The sequence below is a fragment of the Mustela lutreola genome, chromosome 9 (assembly GCF_030435805.1).
Source record: "Mustela lutreola isolate mMusLut2 chromosome 9, mMusLut2.pri, whole genome shotgun sequence".
Classification (NCBI taxonomy): domain Eukaryota; kingdom Metazoa; phylum Chordata; class Mammalia; order Carnivora; family Mustelidae; genus Mustela; species Mustela lutreola.
This window is the reverse complement of record NC_081298.1, coordinates 120,035,144-120,052,437: the sequence shown is the minus strand read 5'-3', so window position 1 is coordinate 120,052,437 and position 17,294 is coordinate 120,035,144. Positions and strand designations below refer to the sequence as shown.

Below are 17,294 nucleotides of genomic sequence, written 5' to 3'. Positions count from 1 at the left end.
GTGTTTTTTTTTTGTTGTTGTTGAAAGTCCAGTTTGAAGGTGCACTTGCAGTTCGGCAGGTGATGACTGTGTCTGTAGTGTAATTTGCTACTTGTTGAATGAATCTGTAACAAGAGGATTTTTAAAAGTTGATAAGGGTATTGAGATTCTAAGAAAGAATTTAAGGTTTTTAGGAGAAAATGTCATATTGTATAAGTTGTTTTTTTTTTTAAGATTGTTAAAAAGATTTTATTTATTAATATATTTATTTAGAGAGAAGCATCCATGAGTGGGGGAAGGGACAAAGGGAGAGGGAGAGAGAGAATTTAAAGCAGACTCCCTGCTAAGTGCAGAGCCTGATGAAGGGCTTGATCTCACCACCCTGATATCATTAACTGAGCTGAAATCATGAGTTGAATGCTTAACTGACAGCCATCCAGGCACCCCTTAATGAAAGTAGTCTAAATAGGCTACTTTGCCTATTAGTAGTAGTTTGGGGAGTTTGATAAAGGGAGCCCTTCCTTCGGTTTTATTTTTATCTTCCCTATTTGTCTTTGGATTCTTGTCCTAAGGCCTTCTTCCCTCTTACATGACAGTCTTACCAGGCTTATTTGTAATATCGTGCAGACCTTTTTTCTAGATCCTGAGACTTAAACCATCTAGTAAATGTTTAAAAAACTGATAATTAGTGTTGAGTATATGTACTTATTAGCCCTTTTTTGGTTAAGAAAACCGTTACAAAGATCCTTAGTATAATCAGTCTCTGTTATCTTTCTGTGTGTATATAGAGCTTTAGGGCAAATTTTTCTTGTACTCTCTTTGAATACATTTTAAAGGGTTTTCTTAGCTACTACTACACCATGTTTAGGATTGACTTTATATATTGAGTGATATATTCACATATATTTTTTTTAATTTTTTCAGTAATGGCAAATGTGACCCATGTCAACCAGGATTTGGATCTGTTCTGTTGAAGGCCTTACTTGATAATATGTCATTTTTACCCGCAGCAGCAACTGGTGGTATGTGAAATTAGTTTAATCACAAATAGCAGTAGTCATAGGAAATATCTCACAATATATTCAGCATTATTTAGTAAGTATTTTTTTCCTTGGTTATTCTCCTTTTTTCTAAGGAGTTAATAAATTGTGATTTATCAAATGGGCAGATATTCTGTTCAGTAGTACTGCTTGGAAAAGGTGGGAGAGTTAAGTAAATAGCAAGTCCTCTTACTCATATATTTTCTATATTTCATTAAAATTATTGAGCTGTTTGTTCACTGACTGACTATAGATCAGATACCATACATTTGTTAAAATTCCAGCAAGTGCCAGAGAGATGACATAAGTAGAATGCTCCATGCACGTATTATGTGTGATTGGTAGGCACTTTGGCAAACTAGAACTCTCTAGAAGGGGCCAGTAGGTTTTTTCAGCACCTGAAGACTATAGAAATAGCATTCAAGAGTGAATGTGGTATTAAATAAAAGGAAGGAATGTAGTTATCAAGTAACACTTTACAAAGTAGTCCCCTAAAATAGCACATATATGAAGTAATGACTATTTTAAAAATAATTAAAAATATTCTTAATACTGTTTTGTTGTTACTATAAAGAGCTACTAATTTGTCCTTCTTAACTGTTGTTATCTTTCTGTAGACATTTCTTACAGTCTTTTGTTTAACAAATAATGAATTTTATTCAACAAGGATTATATATTTCACAAGGATTTGATCTTTATGGTATTGTAGAAAAAGAGCCTACTCAAAGTTAGTTGATAAATGGTTATTTTAATATCTTAATTTGGATAAAGAATCTGTTTATATTTACCTTGGACATAAATTGAGTGGAGCTATTAACTCTGTGTTATATAGAGTAGGATATTTTGGACCCAATTGCTTACTCTAATAGTCTTAGAATTTAAAATAGTTTTTTTGAGAATATTTTTAGAGGTAGGATGCTTAAATTCTGGGGGGTACTTAGTACTTTGAGATCTCCTATTTTATTAAAGTCTTAAAATACATCATGATGGTCGTCTTTTAACCGTGTTGGTTTGTATCTGACTGGCAGTAGAGCGTAGCTATGCTCACTTGCCAGTGTGTTATTTGTACGTCATAGCCATCCATTGTTTTTGAAAATTTCAGTATGAACCAAACAGTATTTCAGGAAGGATGGCTTGGAAGACCTGACACATCTATACTTTTCCACCTATTCTAAAATGTCCCTCTGAGTCATATCAAGTTACTGAAAACCTAAATGACTAGATTGACTTATATACTCCTTAAAAATATATATTTCAAATTCTCTATCACTGTCCTCTTAGTGTCCTCTAAGGAATTGGTGCATTCTTTATAAGTTGTTTTGTAAGGGGACTTACTGATAAATATGTAATCTGAAGTTCTTTTAGAGAACAATGAGAAAAAGAAACATTGATTTGTTTTTGTTGTTTTCAGGTTCTGTCTATTGGTATTTTGTCTTACTAAATTATGTTAAAGATGAAGATTTGGCTGGGTGCAGTACATCTTGTGCATCTCTGCTGACTGCTGTGTCCAAACAGTTACAGGACAGACTAACACCATTGGAAGCTTTACTTCAGACAAGGTATTTTCATATACGTAATGACTAATAGTGGGCCTTTCAGGTTATGATACCAGCTTTGCACTGAACTCTCTATGTATTTGCTTGCAAAAATAAATTATGCATTTCCTTTTTCTAAATATTAGCCTAAAGTTTTCTTTCCCTCTATTTTCTCTGAAATAATTCCTTTTAACAGTTTTGAAGATCCTGAAAATGGTTATTCAGAGGGCTAATTATGTTAAAGTACTTAAAAGTGGTATTTCTTGCTAAGAAGAAGCAGTTAAGATAATTTGTTTCTCAGATGAAACCAGAGAGGGAGACAAACCATAAGAGACTCTTAATCTCAGGAAACAAACTGAGGGTTGCTGGAAGGGAGTGGGGTGGAGGGATGGGGTGGCTGGTGGGGGACATTGGAGAGGGTATGTGCTATGGTGAGAAAAAATTAAAAGGCAAAAAGAAAGATAATTTGTTTCTCTATTGTTTGAATTTTGTGGTTGGAGTTATGTAAATCACTTACTGGTCTTAACCAGTATTCTTCATCTGCTGGTTGATTTTTCTAAAACTTTAACATAATGTAACAAATAGCTGAAGGTTAGATTTGAGTTCTTGCCTAATCTTCAGTGTTGGAAGTGTTCTTCTATTTAACATGGTGATTTTTACATCACCATGATCTAAAAGATCACCAAGATGAGAAATCTTGATCTTGATAAAAATTTTACTCAAAGCTGTATTTTCTACTACTACTAGTCCTAGTACTGTATTTTCTACTGAGTCTGTGTAATTAATGGTGGAGTTGAGGGAAGGGTGTTTCGTTATCTTTCCCTTGCTTCAATCTGCAGTTGAAGATGCAGTCTTGGTTCATTACCTACCAGTTTATTAGAGTCACATTTGTTGAGTCTCTGGGCCACATCTTTTAGAGTATAGGTTTCTGCGGAACACAACTGAAATTCACTGAATTTAGTGATGTAAATCTGGTTAGTGTTTCCTTTTGCCCTGTGTTAAACTTCTTTCAAGACTAAGTAAATAGGTAATTTGTTAATTAGACGGCTGACAGGAAAATTGTTAGGACATTGTTTTATTTTTCAGATATGGATTATATAGCTCACCATTTGATCCAGTCCTTTTTGATTTGGAGATGAGCGGTTCTTCTTGTAAAAATATATACAACAGCAGCATTGGTGTCCAGTCAGATGAAATTGATTTGTCAGATGTCCTTTCAGGTAGTAACATCTTTTCTTAAAGGAATTTCTGAATTTTATATATGTGGTTTAAGCTACCATTGACTTAAGAGATTCTAGTTACTATGTTCTGTCTTTAACAACTACAGTTCTTCAGAACTTAACCTTAACATCTGTGAGTCATGAAACGGTTTGCCTTTATTTCATAATTTCTCCCTCAAAAAAAAAATGAAGTTATTTTTGGAAGGATTGCAAACTTGGTTTTTTGCTTGTTTGTTTTTTTTTTTTTGTCTGTTTCATTGCATGTCAGTATAGCTTTAATGTTCCTAAGAAACATTAACATTTGATTATTTATTGTAGCCTTTTCCGTTTTATTTGGTGTGCCTTTGATGTCCACAAAATCAAAGAATGTTTTATTTCATATTTCAGAAAATAAAATGAGTATGTTTTTATTATAATAAGTAAAGATGGAGAAAGAAAAAATTTTCTGTATCTGGTAGCATACTCGGTTAAACTCTGTACAGTGTTACATGTATTCTTGTCTACATTTCTCAAAGAATATGCTTTTAAGATTGAATGTATAACCTTTTCAGGTGCTATGATTTGGTGTTTATCTAGCTTTGTTAATGAAAACAATGACCGTTATTATCTTCCATCTTACTGAACTTACTGTAAGTGTTGCCGTAAGCCACAATGTTAGGATTTTGGGTAAACATAATAAAATAATTATCACATTAAATATAAGTAAGTTGGGGGAGTTAATTTCGGTTTGTTTGTCCCTCGCTCCCTCTCTCCCTTCTTTTCCTTTCTGTTTCCCTCCCTCCCACGCACCTACTTTCCTTCCTTCCTTCCTTCCTTTTCTTTTCTTTTCTCTCTCTCTCTTTCTCTCTTTCTTATTTATTTGACAGAGAGAGAGAGACAACCAGAGAGAGAACACAAGCAGAGGGAGAGGGAGCAACAGGCTTCCAGCAGAGCAGGGAGCCTGATGCAGGGCTCAATCCCAGGACCCTGGGATCATGACCTGAGCTGAAAGTGGACACTTAACGACTGAGCCACGCAGGCACCGCTTCAGTTTCTTTTACTTGAAAGTAAATTATGGGGGCACCTGAGTTGCTCAGTGGGTTAAACCTTTGCCTTTGGTTCAGGTCATGATCTCAGGGTTCTGGGATCGAGCCCCACATTGGGCTATCTGCTCAGTAGGGAGCCTGCTTCCCCTACCCCACGCCCCTGCCTCTCTGCCTACTTATGATCTCTCTCTCTGTCAAATAAATAAATAAAATTTAAAAAGAATAAAGTAAATTAGGAATTGTGAAAAAAGCAACAGAGAAAAATCAAATACAGAAATACAAATAAAATGTAAAGTGCCTTAATTACAACCTTTCCATCCTTACATTACCTTTGTTAACAGGATGTTTAGCGGTTTAGACTTGTTTGCTTCACATGTTCTTGAATATTTTTAATGGATGAGATCAGAGTATCTACTTACTGATCTGTTACTTACTTTTTTTAAAAAAATATTTTATTTATTTATTCGACAGAGAGAGATCACAAGTAGGCAGAGAGGTAGGCAGACAGAGAGAGAGGAGGAAGCAGGCTCCCTGCTGAGCAGAGACCCCGATGCGGGACTCAATCCCAGGACCCTGAGATCATGACCTGAGCCGAAGGCAGCGGCTTAACCCACTGAGCCACCCAGGCACCCTGTTACTTACTTTTTAATGTCTTATTTTATGGTGGGTATGCGTTACCTCCTCTCTTTGATAACTTGGGCTCTGCCTCCTTTATGCTGATCTCTCTGTCCAAGTCACCTTCAATTTATGAGTGGAACTCAGAGGAGAGGTTAGAACTAGATATATAGATGCCTTCTGCATACCTTGTGTTACAGTGAAATTCATTGTGGAGAAAGTGTAAGGAAAAGACCATAAAGCTCAAGTCAGGCCAAGGAGTTAAAATACACAAGAGCAGCACATTCAGTAAAGAAGCAACTTAAAAATCATGACATAAGTCTCCATCCAAATGTCATTTTACTTCTCACCATTAATCCTTGCATGGTGTCCCTTTTCTCAGTTAATGGCATCACTGGCACAAATCAGGTATCTGAGTGTCATTCTTGATACCTCTTTCTCAGCCTCCACATTGAGCTGTTGGCAGATCCTATCCTTTTTTACACCATCATGTATTTCAAATGTATTCTCTTACCTCCCGTGATCACATAATTACAGCAAAGCCAGTCATTTTGAATCTGGACTACAGTAATAGCGTTCTAACTGGTCTTTCTGCATTGCTCTTGCCTCACTTGAGTATATTCTTTATATTGCACTGAGTGCCATTATTAAGTTTTGAACCTGTCGATACTCATCTTGAACATATTCTGTAATGAAATGGGAAATAGGCATGAAGCACTTTCACGGCATACTGAAGTACCATGGTTGTTTTAGGGAAACACACTTGGGCATTTTGAGTTACAAGCTGAACTAGCTACTTATTTTATGGAACACCATTTTTATTGCAATAATGACTGATCTGCAAAAAGTTTTTTCATACTTGATTGCTTGCTGTAGGTATTTTTTAACAAATGAATAGAAAAAGCCTATTAGTATCCATGTAATTGATAGTATTTCTTGCTATTAAAAGAGCTTTTAGGCAAAAATTAGAATTTTAGGGGCACCTGGGTGGCTCAGTTCGTTAAGCCTCTGCCTTTGGCTCAGGTCATTGTCTCATGGTCCTGTGATCGAGCTCGGCATCGGGCTTTCTGCTTGGCGGGGAGCCTCTTTCCTCCTGTCTCTCTGTCTGCCTCTCTGCCTACTTGTGATCTCTGTCAAATAAATAAATAAAATCTTAGCAAAAAAATTAGAATTTTAGAAACCTTGTATCATCCAGTGAGCTTGATAACTACTCAGTATATAACTTTTTTTTTTTTTTTTTTTTTTTTTTTTTTTTTTTTGGACAGAGAGAAATCACAAGTAGTTGGAGAGGCAGGCAGAGAGAGAGAGAGGAGGAAGCAGGCTCCCTGCTGAGCAGAGAGCCCGATGCGGGCCTCGATCCCAGGACCCTGAGATCATGACCTGAGCCGAAGGCAGCGGCTTAACCCACTGAGCCACCCAGGCGCCCCAGTATATAACTTTTTGATGGCCTGTGTTGAAACTGCTGAATATAATTTTCTGATGGCCTATGTTGGTATTACTGAATATCATTTTCTGATATATATAATGGAGTGTGTTAACATATGTATACAGCGGTCAACCAATATTTTCCAAGTGGATAAGAGATTCCTTAAAAACAGGAAATCCAATTAATATTAACACTATAGAGATTGAGGAGTTCATCAGTAAGATTTCAGAGACCAGGGATGCCTGGATGGTTCAGTCACTTAAGCGTCCAACTCTTGGTCTCAGCTCTGGTCTTGATCTCAGTGTTGTGAGTTCAAGCCTTTTAGTGGCTTAAACTGTGTGTGGAGCCTCCTTAAAAAAAGAAAAAAAAAATCAGATACCACTTTACAAATAATCTTAAAAAAAAAAAAATTACCACTTGCCAAGGATTTTGAATATGTAAGACTATTAAAATACTCCTTTTTCAACTACACATTTATGATAGGCCAGATTTTTCTGTAAAGCTCTACCAAAACAACATCCTGCAACACACTGAGTATGGAGACAGGTAAGACAATAAAACTATCCTCTTTGATAAGCCAGATTTTAAGGAATTTTGCAAAAAATGTAAAACATTGCCACTCTCATAAAGTTATTTTTGTCTGAAGACTGTTATTTTTCATCAGAGTATACTATTTTTAGCTAATGAATGTATTATTACTATTACATAAGTTAATGTTTAAAATATTCTCATCGTAAGATTTCTGCTATGTTGAATATCTATATTTATGTATATCTATATCTACCTATCTGTCTATACAACCAACATAGATGAAAGTTCTTTAAGAGTTCTTAATCATTTTAAAGATACATAGAGCAGTGTTTGGATTGACCAATATTCCTCCAGCCACCTCGTTTCTTTAGTTCCTTTAATGTGCCGTATTTCTTTGTACTGGAGAGATTTCACTCATGTTGTTTCCTTTGTCAGGTTTTCCTTGCCTGGAATAAATACATAAAAATGTCATTCTTCCCATAAATCTCATCACCTCATCATGAAAGTATTTTTTTACTCCTCTACTTAGACTGATTTCCCTTGGATTTATTAGTCTTCTGAATCTTCTTTTAAATAAAACGTAGCACTTTTTTTTTAAAGTTTTTATTTAAATTCCAGTTAGTTAACATACACCGTAATAACAGTTTCAGATGTACAATTTAGTGACTCGACACTTTAATACAATATCTGGTGCACATCACAAAAGTGCCCTCCTTGATACCCAGCACCTATTTAACCCATCCCCCCTGCCATTTCCCATATGGTAATGTTGTTCTCTTAGAGTCTTATTTCTAGGTTTGCCTTTCTCTTTTCCCCTATGATCATTTGCTTTGTTTCTTAAATTCCGCATGAGTGAAATCATGGTATGTGTCTTTCTCTGACTGACTTCACTTAACATAATACTCTCTTGCTCCCTTGTCATTGCAGATGGCAGGATCCTATTCTTTTTTAAGGCTGAGTAATATTCCATTGTACACACCATATCTTCTTTATCCATATCAGTCGGTGGACATTTGAGATCTTTCCATAATTTGGCTGTTGTAGATAATCTGCTGTAGACATTGGGATGTGTGTATCCCTTTGTATTAGTAATTTTGTATTCTTTGGGTAAAGACTTAGTAGTGCAAATAATAGATTGTAGGGTAAACACCGTTTTTTAAAGTTCAGTTGTATGATTAATTGTTTAGTGCCAGTAACCTATAACACAGAGTAGGTGTTTAATGAGAACTGGAGCCTATCCTTTTCTCATGTATTTCCCATGTCTAGTATTAAATGCTTAGTAAATACTTTTTTCTTTTTTTTTTTTAAACATGTCAGGTCCTATGTTGCGCACCAATGAAATGTTGGAGAACAGGGTTATGACAATTTAATCTAACATTTAATTTAGTCCTTCAGATGTTGATTGTTTTTGTATCTCCCCATTCCATCTTTGGTTTCTGTTTAATTTTATCTGTTAAAGAATTATGCTTAAAGTAGTGCTAATTCCAGAAAATTTGGACAGCACTGAAAATAACCCTTTTCCCCCATAACACATAACACTTTTAATTATTTTGTGTCCTCCTGTCTTATTGTCTTGCTGTGGTTTTATTGTTCACATAGTTGTGATTATGTGAATTATTTTATTTTAATTTTTTTTCCAACTACATGTGCTAACTTAAACTACAGTTGATCATTCAATAACATGAATTTGAACTGTGCAGTTCCACTTATATATGGAATTGTTTTCCATAAATAGAGTACAGTACTGTTAATGTATTTTCACTTCCTTATGATGTTCTTATTAACATTTTCTTTTTTCTGGCTTACTTTGTTGTAAGAATACAGTACATAACACATATAATATGAAAATTATATGTTAGTTAACTATGTTATCTTTAAGGCTTCTGGTTGACAGTAGGATAGAAGTAGTTAAGTTAATCAGAAGTTACATGTGGAGTTTTGACTATGCACAGGGTTGGCACCTGAACCTCTCAGCATTATTCAAAGGTCAGATGTATTTTGTGATTATAAAGTAGTAGGCCTCATTCTAAAATGGATAATATATGCAAAATACAAAGGTATATTTATAGAAGAATCTTGATAATATTTTAGAATATTTCTTGTGTTTTACTTAGGATCCTATTTATACAGGTGGTGTGAAAGAATGTATTCTGATTTTATGCATTCTTAACGGATTGTGTAATAGCTAATATTAGTGGGGCACCTGGGTGGCTCAGTTGTTAAGCTTCTGCCTTCAGTTCAGGTCATGATCCCAGGGTCCTATGATCAAGCCCCACACTGGGCTCCCTGCTCAGCCAGAAGCCTGGTTTTCCCTCTCCCACTCCCTCTGCGTGTGTTCCCTCTATTGTTGTCTCTCTTTCTCTGTCAAATAAATAAATAAAATCTTTAAAAAATACTCTATTTAAAAAATAGCTAATATTAGTAGTGGTTCATTATATTTTCCTCATTGAAAATCTGAATCACTTGTTACTGTTTCATATTAATGGCCAGTAAGTTGCTTTGTATATAATGCTAATCTTCTGTTTGTGAGTTTTCTTAATCTCATGTCCATTGCAGTACTGCATAGGGTTGTGTGTTTATATAGCTGCTTTAATTGAAATTGAAGTAGCAGCTATACTTTTCCATATAACTTTTGCCTTTTTAAAATTGACTTACATAGCATAAAACTTGTCTCTTTAACAGGAAATGGAAAGGTCAGTAGTTGCACAGCTGCCGAAGGTAGTTTCACATCTCTCACTGGACTTCTAGAAGTTGAACCCCTGCACTTTACTTGTGTGTCAACTAGTGATGGCACCAGAATAGAAAGGGATGATGCAAGTACGTTTACTGGTATATACCTTCTTTTATTATTCACGCTTTTTATTATACATTTTATGTTGAAGTAAAAACAAAGTGATGTATAAGTACTTAAATATCAGTTTGTATTATGTGTAAGTGCCTTTGATGTTACGTTAAATAGAAACTTAACAATAGGAGGAAAAAAGCAAAAGTAGTTCTCCATCATATTTTTCTATGTTCGTTCATAGTTTTTTTTCCTACCTTCTAAAACACTGTATTTTTATGTGTGTGCATTTTTAGAAGCCCTTTAATTTGGAAAATATCTAACATAACAAAAGGAAAAGGAAAAGTACAACAGACTACATTTCTTTTACGTAGCCTCAACTCTCTTCAACTATTGGCCAGTCTTATGTGTATGTAGTTTTGGCATCATAATGTTACTTCTTGCATTTAAAGCTCACAATATATAATATCTTTGAGAAGGTTAAGAAGAATGTAGAGGGAATATTATTTTTCCAGATATTTTAAAGCACCTTTAGATATATGAAGTAATATTTCAGTGTGCTGAATATGTCATAGTATTGGTGTTTTAAATGAATCATTGGGAACTCTTGTTTTTTTTTATATACCTTCTTTTCTCTGATTTTTTTTTTCCTTCATGTCATAGGATCAGTATTTATAATTCTGTCTTGGCATAAATAATGGAAATTTTTATAGTTAAAAACATTAGATATGGTTTTATCTTAATTTTACAGTCACAGAGTTTGAATAGTGTCTGGAATGAATTCTGCCATTGGTGGTTTTGTGTTTTGTGGATTTCTTTTTGTTATCTTCAACAGTTTAACAGAAAGTATAAACATTTAGCTTGAGAAGCTACAAAAAATTTAATCTTAAGCAGGGTTTTAAAAGGAAATTATCAGTTTTTCAAGTGCCTTCTTATTCAGAATCACCTTATATCTTCTAATTATGGAAGTAACCACTAAGTGAAATCTTTGCCTTGTGTAATTTACATGAGAGTTTTCAAATAAAATCTAATCTTTCTGTTAAATAAGGATGCCAAAAGGATGAAATTTTGTGTTTGCTCTCTTGGACTGTTATAGTCATTTTGTAGAGAAATACATGTATACTAGCATATAAAAATGCATGACAAGAAGTTGAACTTTCAGAGAACTTTTTTGTTATAAATCGCACTATTTCTTGGAACTCTTTTTGAAAGTAAGGGTCTAAAATTCATGTGTTTGAGTAAGTAATGCATTTAGAAGGTATGAAATTTTATAACAAATGTAAGAGTTTTGTAAAAGAGAAATATTCCTTCACACTCCCTTTCCTCTCCTATAAAGCAAGCAATGGAACCACCTTCTTTCTTTTCCAAAGATATTGTTCCTATACCTGCAATCCTATCTGTATTTTGCATGCACTGAAACCACCACCAGGAGAAGGACTTTCATCAAATGTTAGGGCAAAGTCTTGACTAGTGGTCATAGGGTGCTAAAAGGTGACTGTAGTCTCTCAATTTCTTACTTACTTTTTTTGAAACATGTTAATTGTGAAATACGATGCTTTTATGAAAAAATGCAGATAACAATTATATAACTGGCAATTTATGACAAAACAAACTGTACATGTGACCACCAAATCAAGAAATAATATATCCAGCACTCTAAAGGCTATCTTCATGTCCCCTTCCACTTATTTTTCTTTTGCTCTCTCAAAGATAAACATTGTCCTCACTTTTAGAGTAGTCATTGCTTGGGTTTTGTTTGTTTCATTGTATAAACCCTTAATTATGCATGTCTGATCTCTGGTTGAATATAGCCTTTATAATATAAAACTGCTTTTATGTGTTTTTTGATCTGCCTTCTGTTCAGCGTTATGATTGTTAATTCATTTAGAAATCAAGGAGTTAATAAAGACAGAGTCTGAGGAACACAATTAGCAAATATGCCCAAACAGATAGAGTACACGTCACCAAGTGCGGAGTAAACAATTATTGTCATGTATTCCTGCAATACTTAAAAATAAAAACTGATCCTCTGTGATTCCTAACATAGTATACAAGACTGACAGAGTAATTTCTGACCCTACAGCAATTTAAATAAAAATCAATAGCAAGATAACTAGAAAATCCTCAAACATTTGGAAAATTAAAAAGTACATTTGTTTAATGTTACTTCCTAAAGTTGAATATATGGAAAACCTATGGAACAGCACGTCAACTTCTACATTCATCTCCCAAGAAAATAGTATATCTAGTAGCACGAAAAGCATCACAGTGGAACAACCCAAATATCAATCAGTAGTATGCTAATCAACAGTAGACACACAAATTTTGCTTTATTCAGACAACAGAATCTTAAATAGCAGTGGAAAAGAACCAAATAACTGCATGCACTGATACAAATGAATTTAACAGTCATAACACTGAACAGAAGGAAGATCAAGTAATTATATCAGTAATTACATTAAATGTGAATAAATACTCCAACTGAAAGACAAAGTATCAGACCAGATTAAAAATATTACAGTGTTTTCATGTTTCATCCATTTAGCATGTACTGGTACATCATTCCTTCCTATGACTGGATAGTATTCTACTGTCTGGACATACCACTTTGAAAACAACTTCTATATGCCTTCTTTTGTTTATCTGCTGAGAAGTTAACAGGCATTTGGTTGTTACTTCTTTTTGTCTGTTAAGCAAAATACTGCCATGCAGCAAATTTGTGTTCATTTTCGTGTTTTCAGTTCCTGAGTATATACCTATAAGTGAAACCCACCATTTTTATTCTTATAGTTTTTCTTAAAGCTTCTGTGTCTTTTTTATGTCCACTTTACCCCCAGCTTTATTGAGATATAATTCACATATAATACTGAGCAAGTTTAAGGTATACAGTGTATTGGTTTGGTATATTTATATATTATAAAATGATTACCATCATAGTATTAACTAATACCTCTGTTCTGTCATGTAATTATGAGTTCTTTTCCTGTGGCGAGAATTATTTAAGACTACTCTTACCAACTTTTGGGTATATAATACAGCATTATAGTTATCATCAGAATGCTATACATTAGATCTCTGTATTTTCGTTTAAATTTTAGAATCAACTTGACAATGTATACACCAAAAAGCATTTTTTTCTTAAGAATTTGAATATAAATCAGTTCAGGAAAATTGGCATCTTAATATTCAACCTTTTACTTCATTAACATGGTATATTTAGTATACTTAGGTCTTCAGTTACCCTGGGAGATGTTTTTTAGTTTTCAGTGTTGATGTTATACACATCTTTTTAAGAAATATCCCTATTAGATTTTTTTAATGCTACTATCAGTGATACTTTTCTTAATTTCATTTTCTTTTTTTTTTTTTGGTTGCTGGTGTATAGAAATACAGTTGATTTGTGTATATTAATCTCATGTGGTGATACTGCTATATTAATTTACTCATTCTAATAGCTTGTAGATTCTTAAGGACTTTTTTTTTTATTCTGGTACAGTGTGTTTATTGATGATGTATTATATCTACTATAACTCTAATCACTTTTCCATTTAAAATTAATATGTAATAGTAACAACTAACAAAGTCAATGAAATGAAATGAGAAAATGATGCTTTTTCATAAGATGGAGAAATTACTTCTACTACAAAATTAAATTTGTTTGGTGCAAATTTCAATTGAAATAGACTTTTGCTGCTATTAGAACTTATAAGATTTTAATAACATAAGTAATGATGGAATCTGTACATGACTTTAATCACAGTTTTTACAAACTAAGCTCAATAACATTCAAATTAGCATCTATATATTAAAATGTATACATTATAATTATATCCTGTGAGACTACTGTCTACATCCAGTTTGGAAGCTATTTTCAAACTGCAGATAATCATTACATATTTTTTTTTTTTTTGTATCCCTTAAAGAGGTTTTTTTTTTTTTTTTTTAATTTTTTTTTTTAATTTTTTTAAATTTTTTATAAACATATATTTTTATCCCCAGGGGTACAGGTCTGTGAATCACCAGGTTTACACACTTCACAGCACTCACCAAAGCACATACCCTCTTAAGGACTTTTTATAGACACAGTCATGGCATCTGTTAAGAGTTTTACTTTACTTTTTCCTAATCATATCATTTAGTTCTTTTTCTTGCTCTTTTGTGCTTTCTAGGACTTCCTACATGATACTGAATAGGAGTGATGGTCATAAGTCATTTTTATTTTGTTCTCATCTCCAATTTTTTTATATCTGGTTTTTGATGCTCCTAGGATAAAAATAGAAAAAGATATTGAAAACTCAGACTTGGCAAAAGATTTTAAAATTTTGTGGTAGTAGGGCGACTTATTTCTTTCAGATTGTTTATGTGTTTTTGGTGACTTAATTCATTTTCCCATAAGTATTATTCAAGCATTGGATTTTAAAGTGAGTGAAGGCCCAAACTCCACATGGTTAATATTGAAAAGTACTTTAATGACCCCAAAAGTACAAATACAGTATCAGTGCTTCAGTAAGTCTGATAATTAGCCCTCTATTGTTGGAATTAATAGCTGTTTCTTTGGTGGACCATTTGATGAAGCGGATGCATTTCATTTTGGGGCACATAGCTTAAGTGAATTATGATTGCTCTTTTTTTGACTATGCTTGTGTAGTTGAATTCTTGAAAGTTGAATGAGTCATAGTATGGGTGTTGTATAATAAGTGTGTGTGTTGTATAATAAGTGTGTGTGTGTGTGTGTGTGTGTGTGTGTAAGTTGAGGACACTTTTAATTGTAAGGCTATGCACAGTTTCATTTATTGCTGTCTTGTTGATTACAGCTTAATTTTTTTAATAGTTTTTTGAATCGTGGCGCAGGACAGCATTGTTAGATGTTAAAATAGACTGTCAGATACCTGGGTGTTGTTTCCCGCCCACTTTTTCAGGTATTTATGAGCAAATGATTTCCCTCAGCTTTAGATCCATTACCTGTAAAATGGGATAACATTAGTAACTACCTGTGTGCCCTTACAAAGATGAGTTGAGTTGATGTAAGTTCCATGCCTAGCACTGTGCCTGCCCTCCCATTGGCTTTGGTTCCACATTGTCCTTAGTTCCACCTCTAGTTCTACCACTGTTAGCTCTACAAGTATCTAAGAAACAGAATTCTAGTATCTGCTTCTTAGAGTTGCTCATCTATTGAATATGTAATTAATTAAAACAGGGTCACATGGTAATGCACACTAAACATTTGCTACTACTGTAGCCGTTATCCCTCCTCAATATAACTTTTCAGTAAACTTTCTAGCCTATTAGAATATAAATGTTAATGCTGTTATTAAACTTGGCTTTTACTTCTTATTTTATGGTGACCTGTTTCATTAAGTTGTGAAATTAAGCTTTTATCTTAGGTTTTTCTAAAATGTTTTCCACAAATATTGGTAAATATTTAATGGGGAAAGCAAGAATGATTTTTATAATGTGTATTTGAGTAACATTGAAAAGGAAAGTCAAAGAAATTATTCAACTTACAGGAATTTTGTATTCTTTAAGGGTGATAGTGTTCATGGCTAAGCAGTATGTACAAGAATTATTTGACGTAAGTCAAATCAGGCTTATTTCTCTCCATATTAGAGTTCAGGGGAGCATTTGGTAGGAAACATTGCTTTACCTATTCTTGGGGGGCCAGACTCTGTCTAGGCTATGCTTTAAAATGAGGAAATAAGGTATCATCAGATTTTTTTAATGATGTCCTTATAACAGGACATCATTAAAAAAATGGAGATGAGAAGGTTTTTTTGGACCTTTTTGGGGGATGGAGTAAGGGGTATTGCTATAGGAGAACTTAGTAAAGCAGATTTCAGTTTGTTATGCTCAAATTGATTACTCTTGTTTTGTGTTTTTATTTTGGCCATATTAAATGAAATGTTTTATATGCTGAAAATATTTTTAAGCTCAACAATTTTTCTTTGGTTTATAAGTAGTTCCCCATTAAATGAAATTTTTTATATGCTGAAAATATTTTTAAGCTCAATAATTTTCTTTGATTTATAAGTAGTTTCCCAGATTCCCTAACCTCGAATACTGTTAGGATCAATCAATATGCTTTTACCATTAAGATTTCCCTATTGATACTCTATAGATTCTTCTCTTTTAAAATGAAACTGGAGTTTTAATGTCAAAATAGTATACTTGGAATATGTTTCTATGTGATCCTTTTCCTCATCCCTTTTCTCCCCCCTTGTCTTATGCCAGTGAGTTCCTTCGGGGTTACTCCTGCAGTAGGTGGACTGTCATCGGGGACAGTTGGGGAAGCTTCGACAGCCCTGAGTTCAGCAGCCCAGGTAGCTTTGCAGTCTCTCTCTCATGCAATGGCATCAGCCGAGCAACAGCTGCAGGTGCTGCAAGAGAAACAGCAGCAGCTTTTGAAGCTTCAGCAACAGGTTGGAGACTCTTTGGCTCTTTGTTCATGCTGTCTCTAAACTTCAAAAGCTGAAAAAGTACTATAAAAAATGACCATTATTTTCGTAAAGGAAAGTAGGTTGACCGATCTGAGCTAATCATTTTCTACAAAAATGGAGGTAACGTCTTTGTGATATATCTAAATTAAAAAAAAAATTATTTGATAAACAGCTGCAGGACTATACTTAATATTTTGGGGGGCCAGTCTCTTAAGTAAAATCCATTTAGTCTCAACACTCTTGGTCAAACATTACAGTTACCAGTTAGGATTTTTATGGATTGGAGATCCTGAAACATTTTAGAGATTAATTGAATTCACGTGGATTAAAATTTAGTAATAATGGCAGATGCTTTGGAGATTTCGTTGTGGTCTAATTGTGATCTGTATGATTGTAGGTGACATTATATTAGGTTAGGCACCGTGAGAATCTACCTCCTCTTGTTAATATTTTGCTTTGAGGAGAATTTTGTTTCCTTATTTACATTTATTTGTTGTTCTTCCTTTCCACCTTTGCTTTGTGGAAGTCCTTGTTCCCCCCAAGCACAGGAAATTGTGTATCAGATGTTTAATGAAGTCGATAACAGTGAAGAAATACTCAGTTCATGTTGAGTCCATTTTTTAGTTTAATTTCATTTTTATTTAACTGAGATCTAGTTAATCAGACCATGTTTATCTTTGTATGCTCTTTTCCTGTGTACTGCTCCC

At 33.9% G+C, this 17,294-nt stretch overlaps 1 protein-coding gene across 10 annotated transcripts in view; it reads left to right on the top strand.

The window, feature by feature from the left end:
- Positions 1 to 17,294, top strand: part of BIRC6 (baculoviral IAP repeat containing 6) — a 226,673-nt gene that overhangs the window by 80,072 nt on the left and 129,307 nt on the right. For 6 of the 10 annotated variants that reach the window (XR_009357395.1, XM_059188672.1, XM_059188667.1 and 3 more), the window contains 5 exons: positions 904 to 1,001; positions 2,431 to 2,578; positions 3,641 to 3,774; positions 10,054 to 10,200; positions 16,382 to 16,569. Coding sequence is in view for 9 of the 10 variants with exons in the window: in XM_059188672.1 (XP_059044655.1) it covers positions 904 to 1,001; positions 2,431 to 2,578; positions 3,641 to 3,774; positions 10,054 to 10,200; positions 16,382 to 16,569 (715 nt within the window). In the remaining variant the exon portion in view is untranslated. The remainder of the gene's footprint in view (positions 1 to 903; positions 1,002 to 2,430; positions 2,579 to 3,640; positions 3,775 to 10,053; positions 10,201 to 16,381; positions 16,570 to 17,294) is intronic. The other 4 variants (XM_059188669.1, XM_059188665.1, XM_059188671.1 and 1 more) reach the window with 3 other exon arrangements.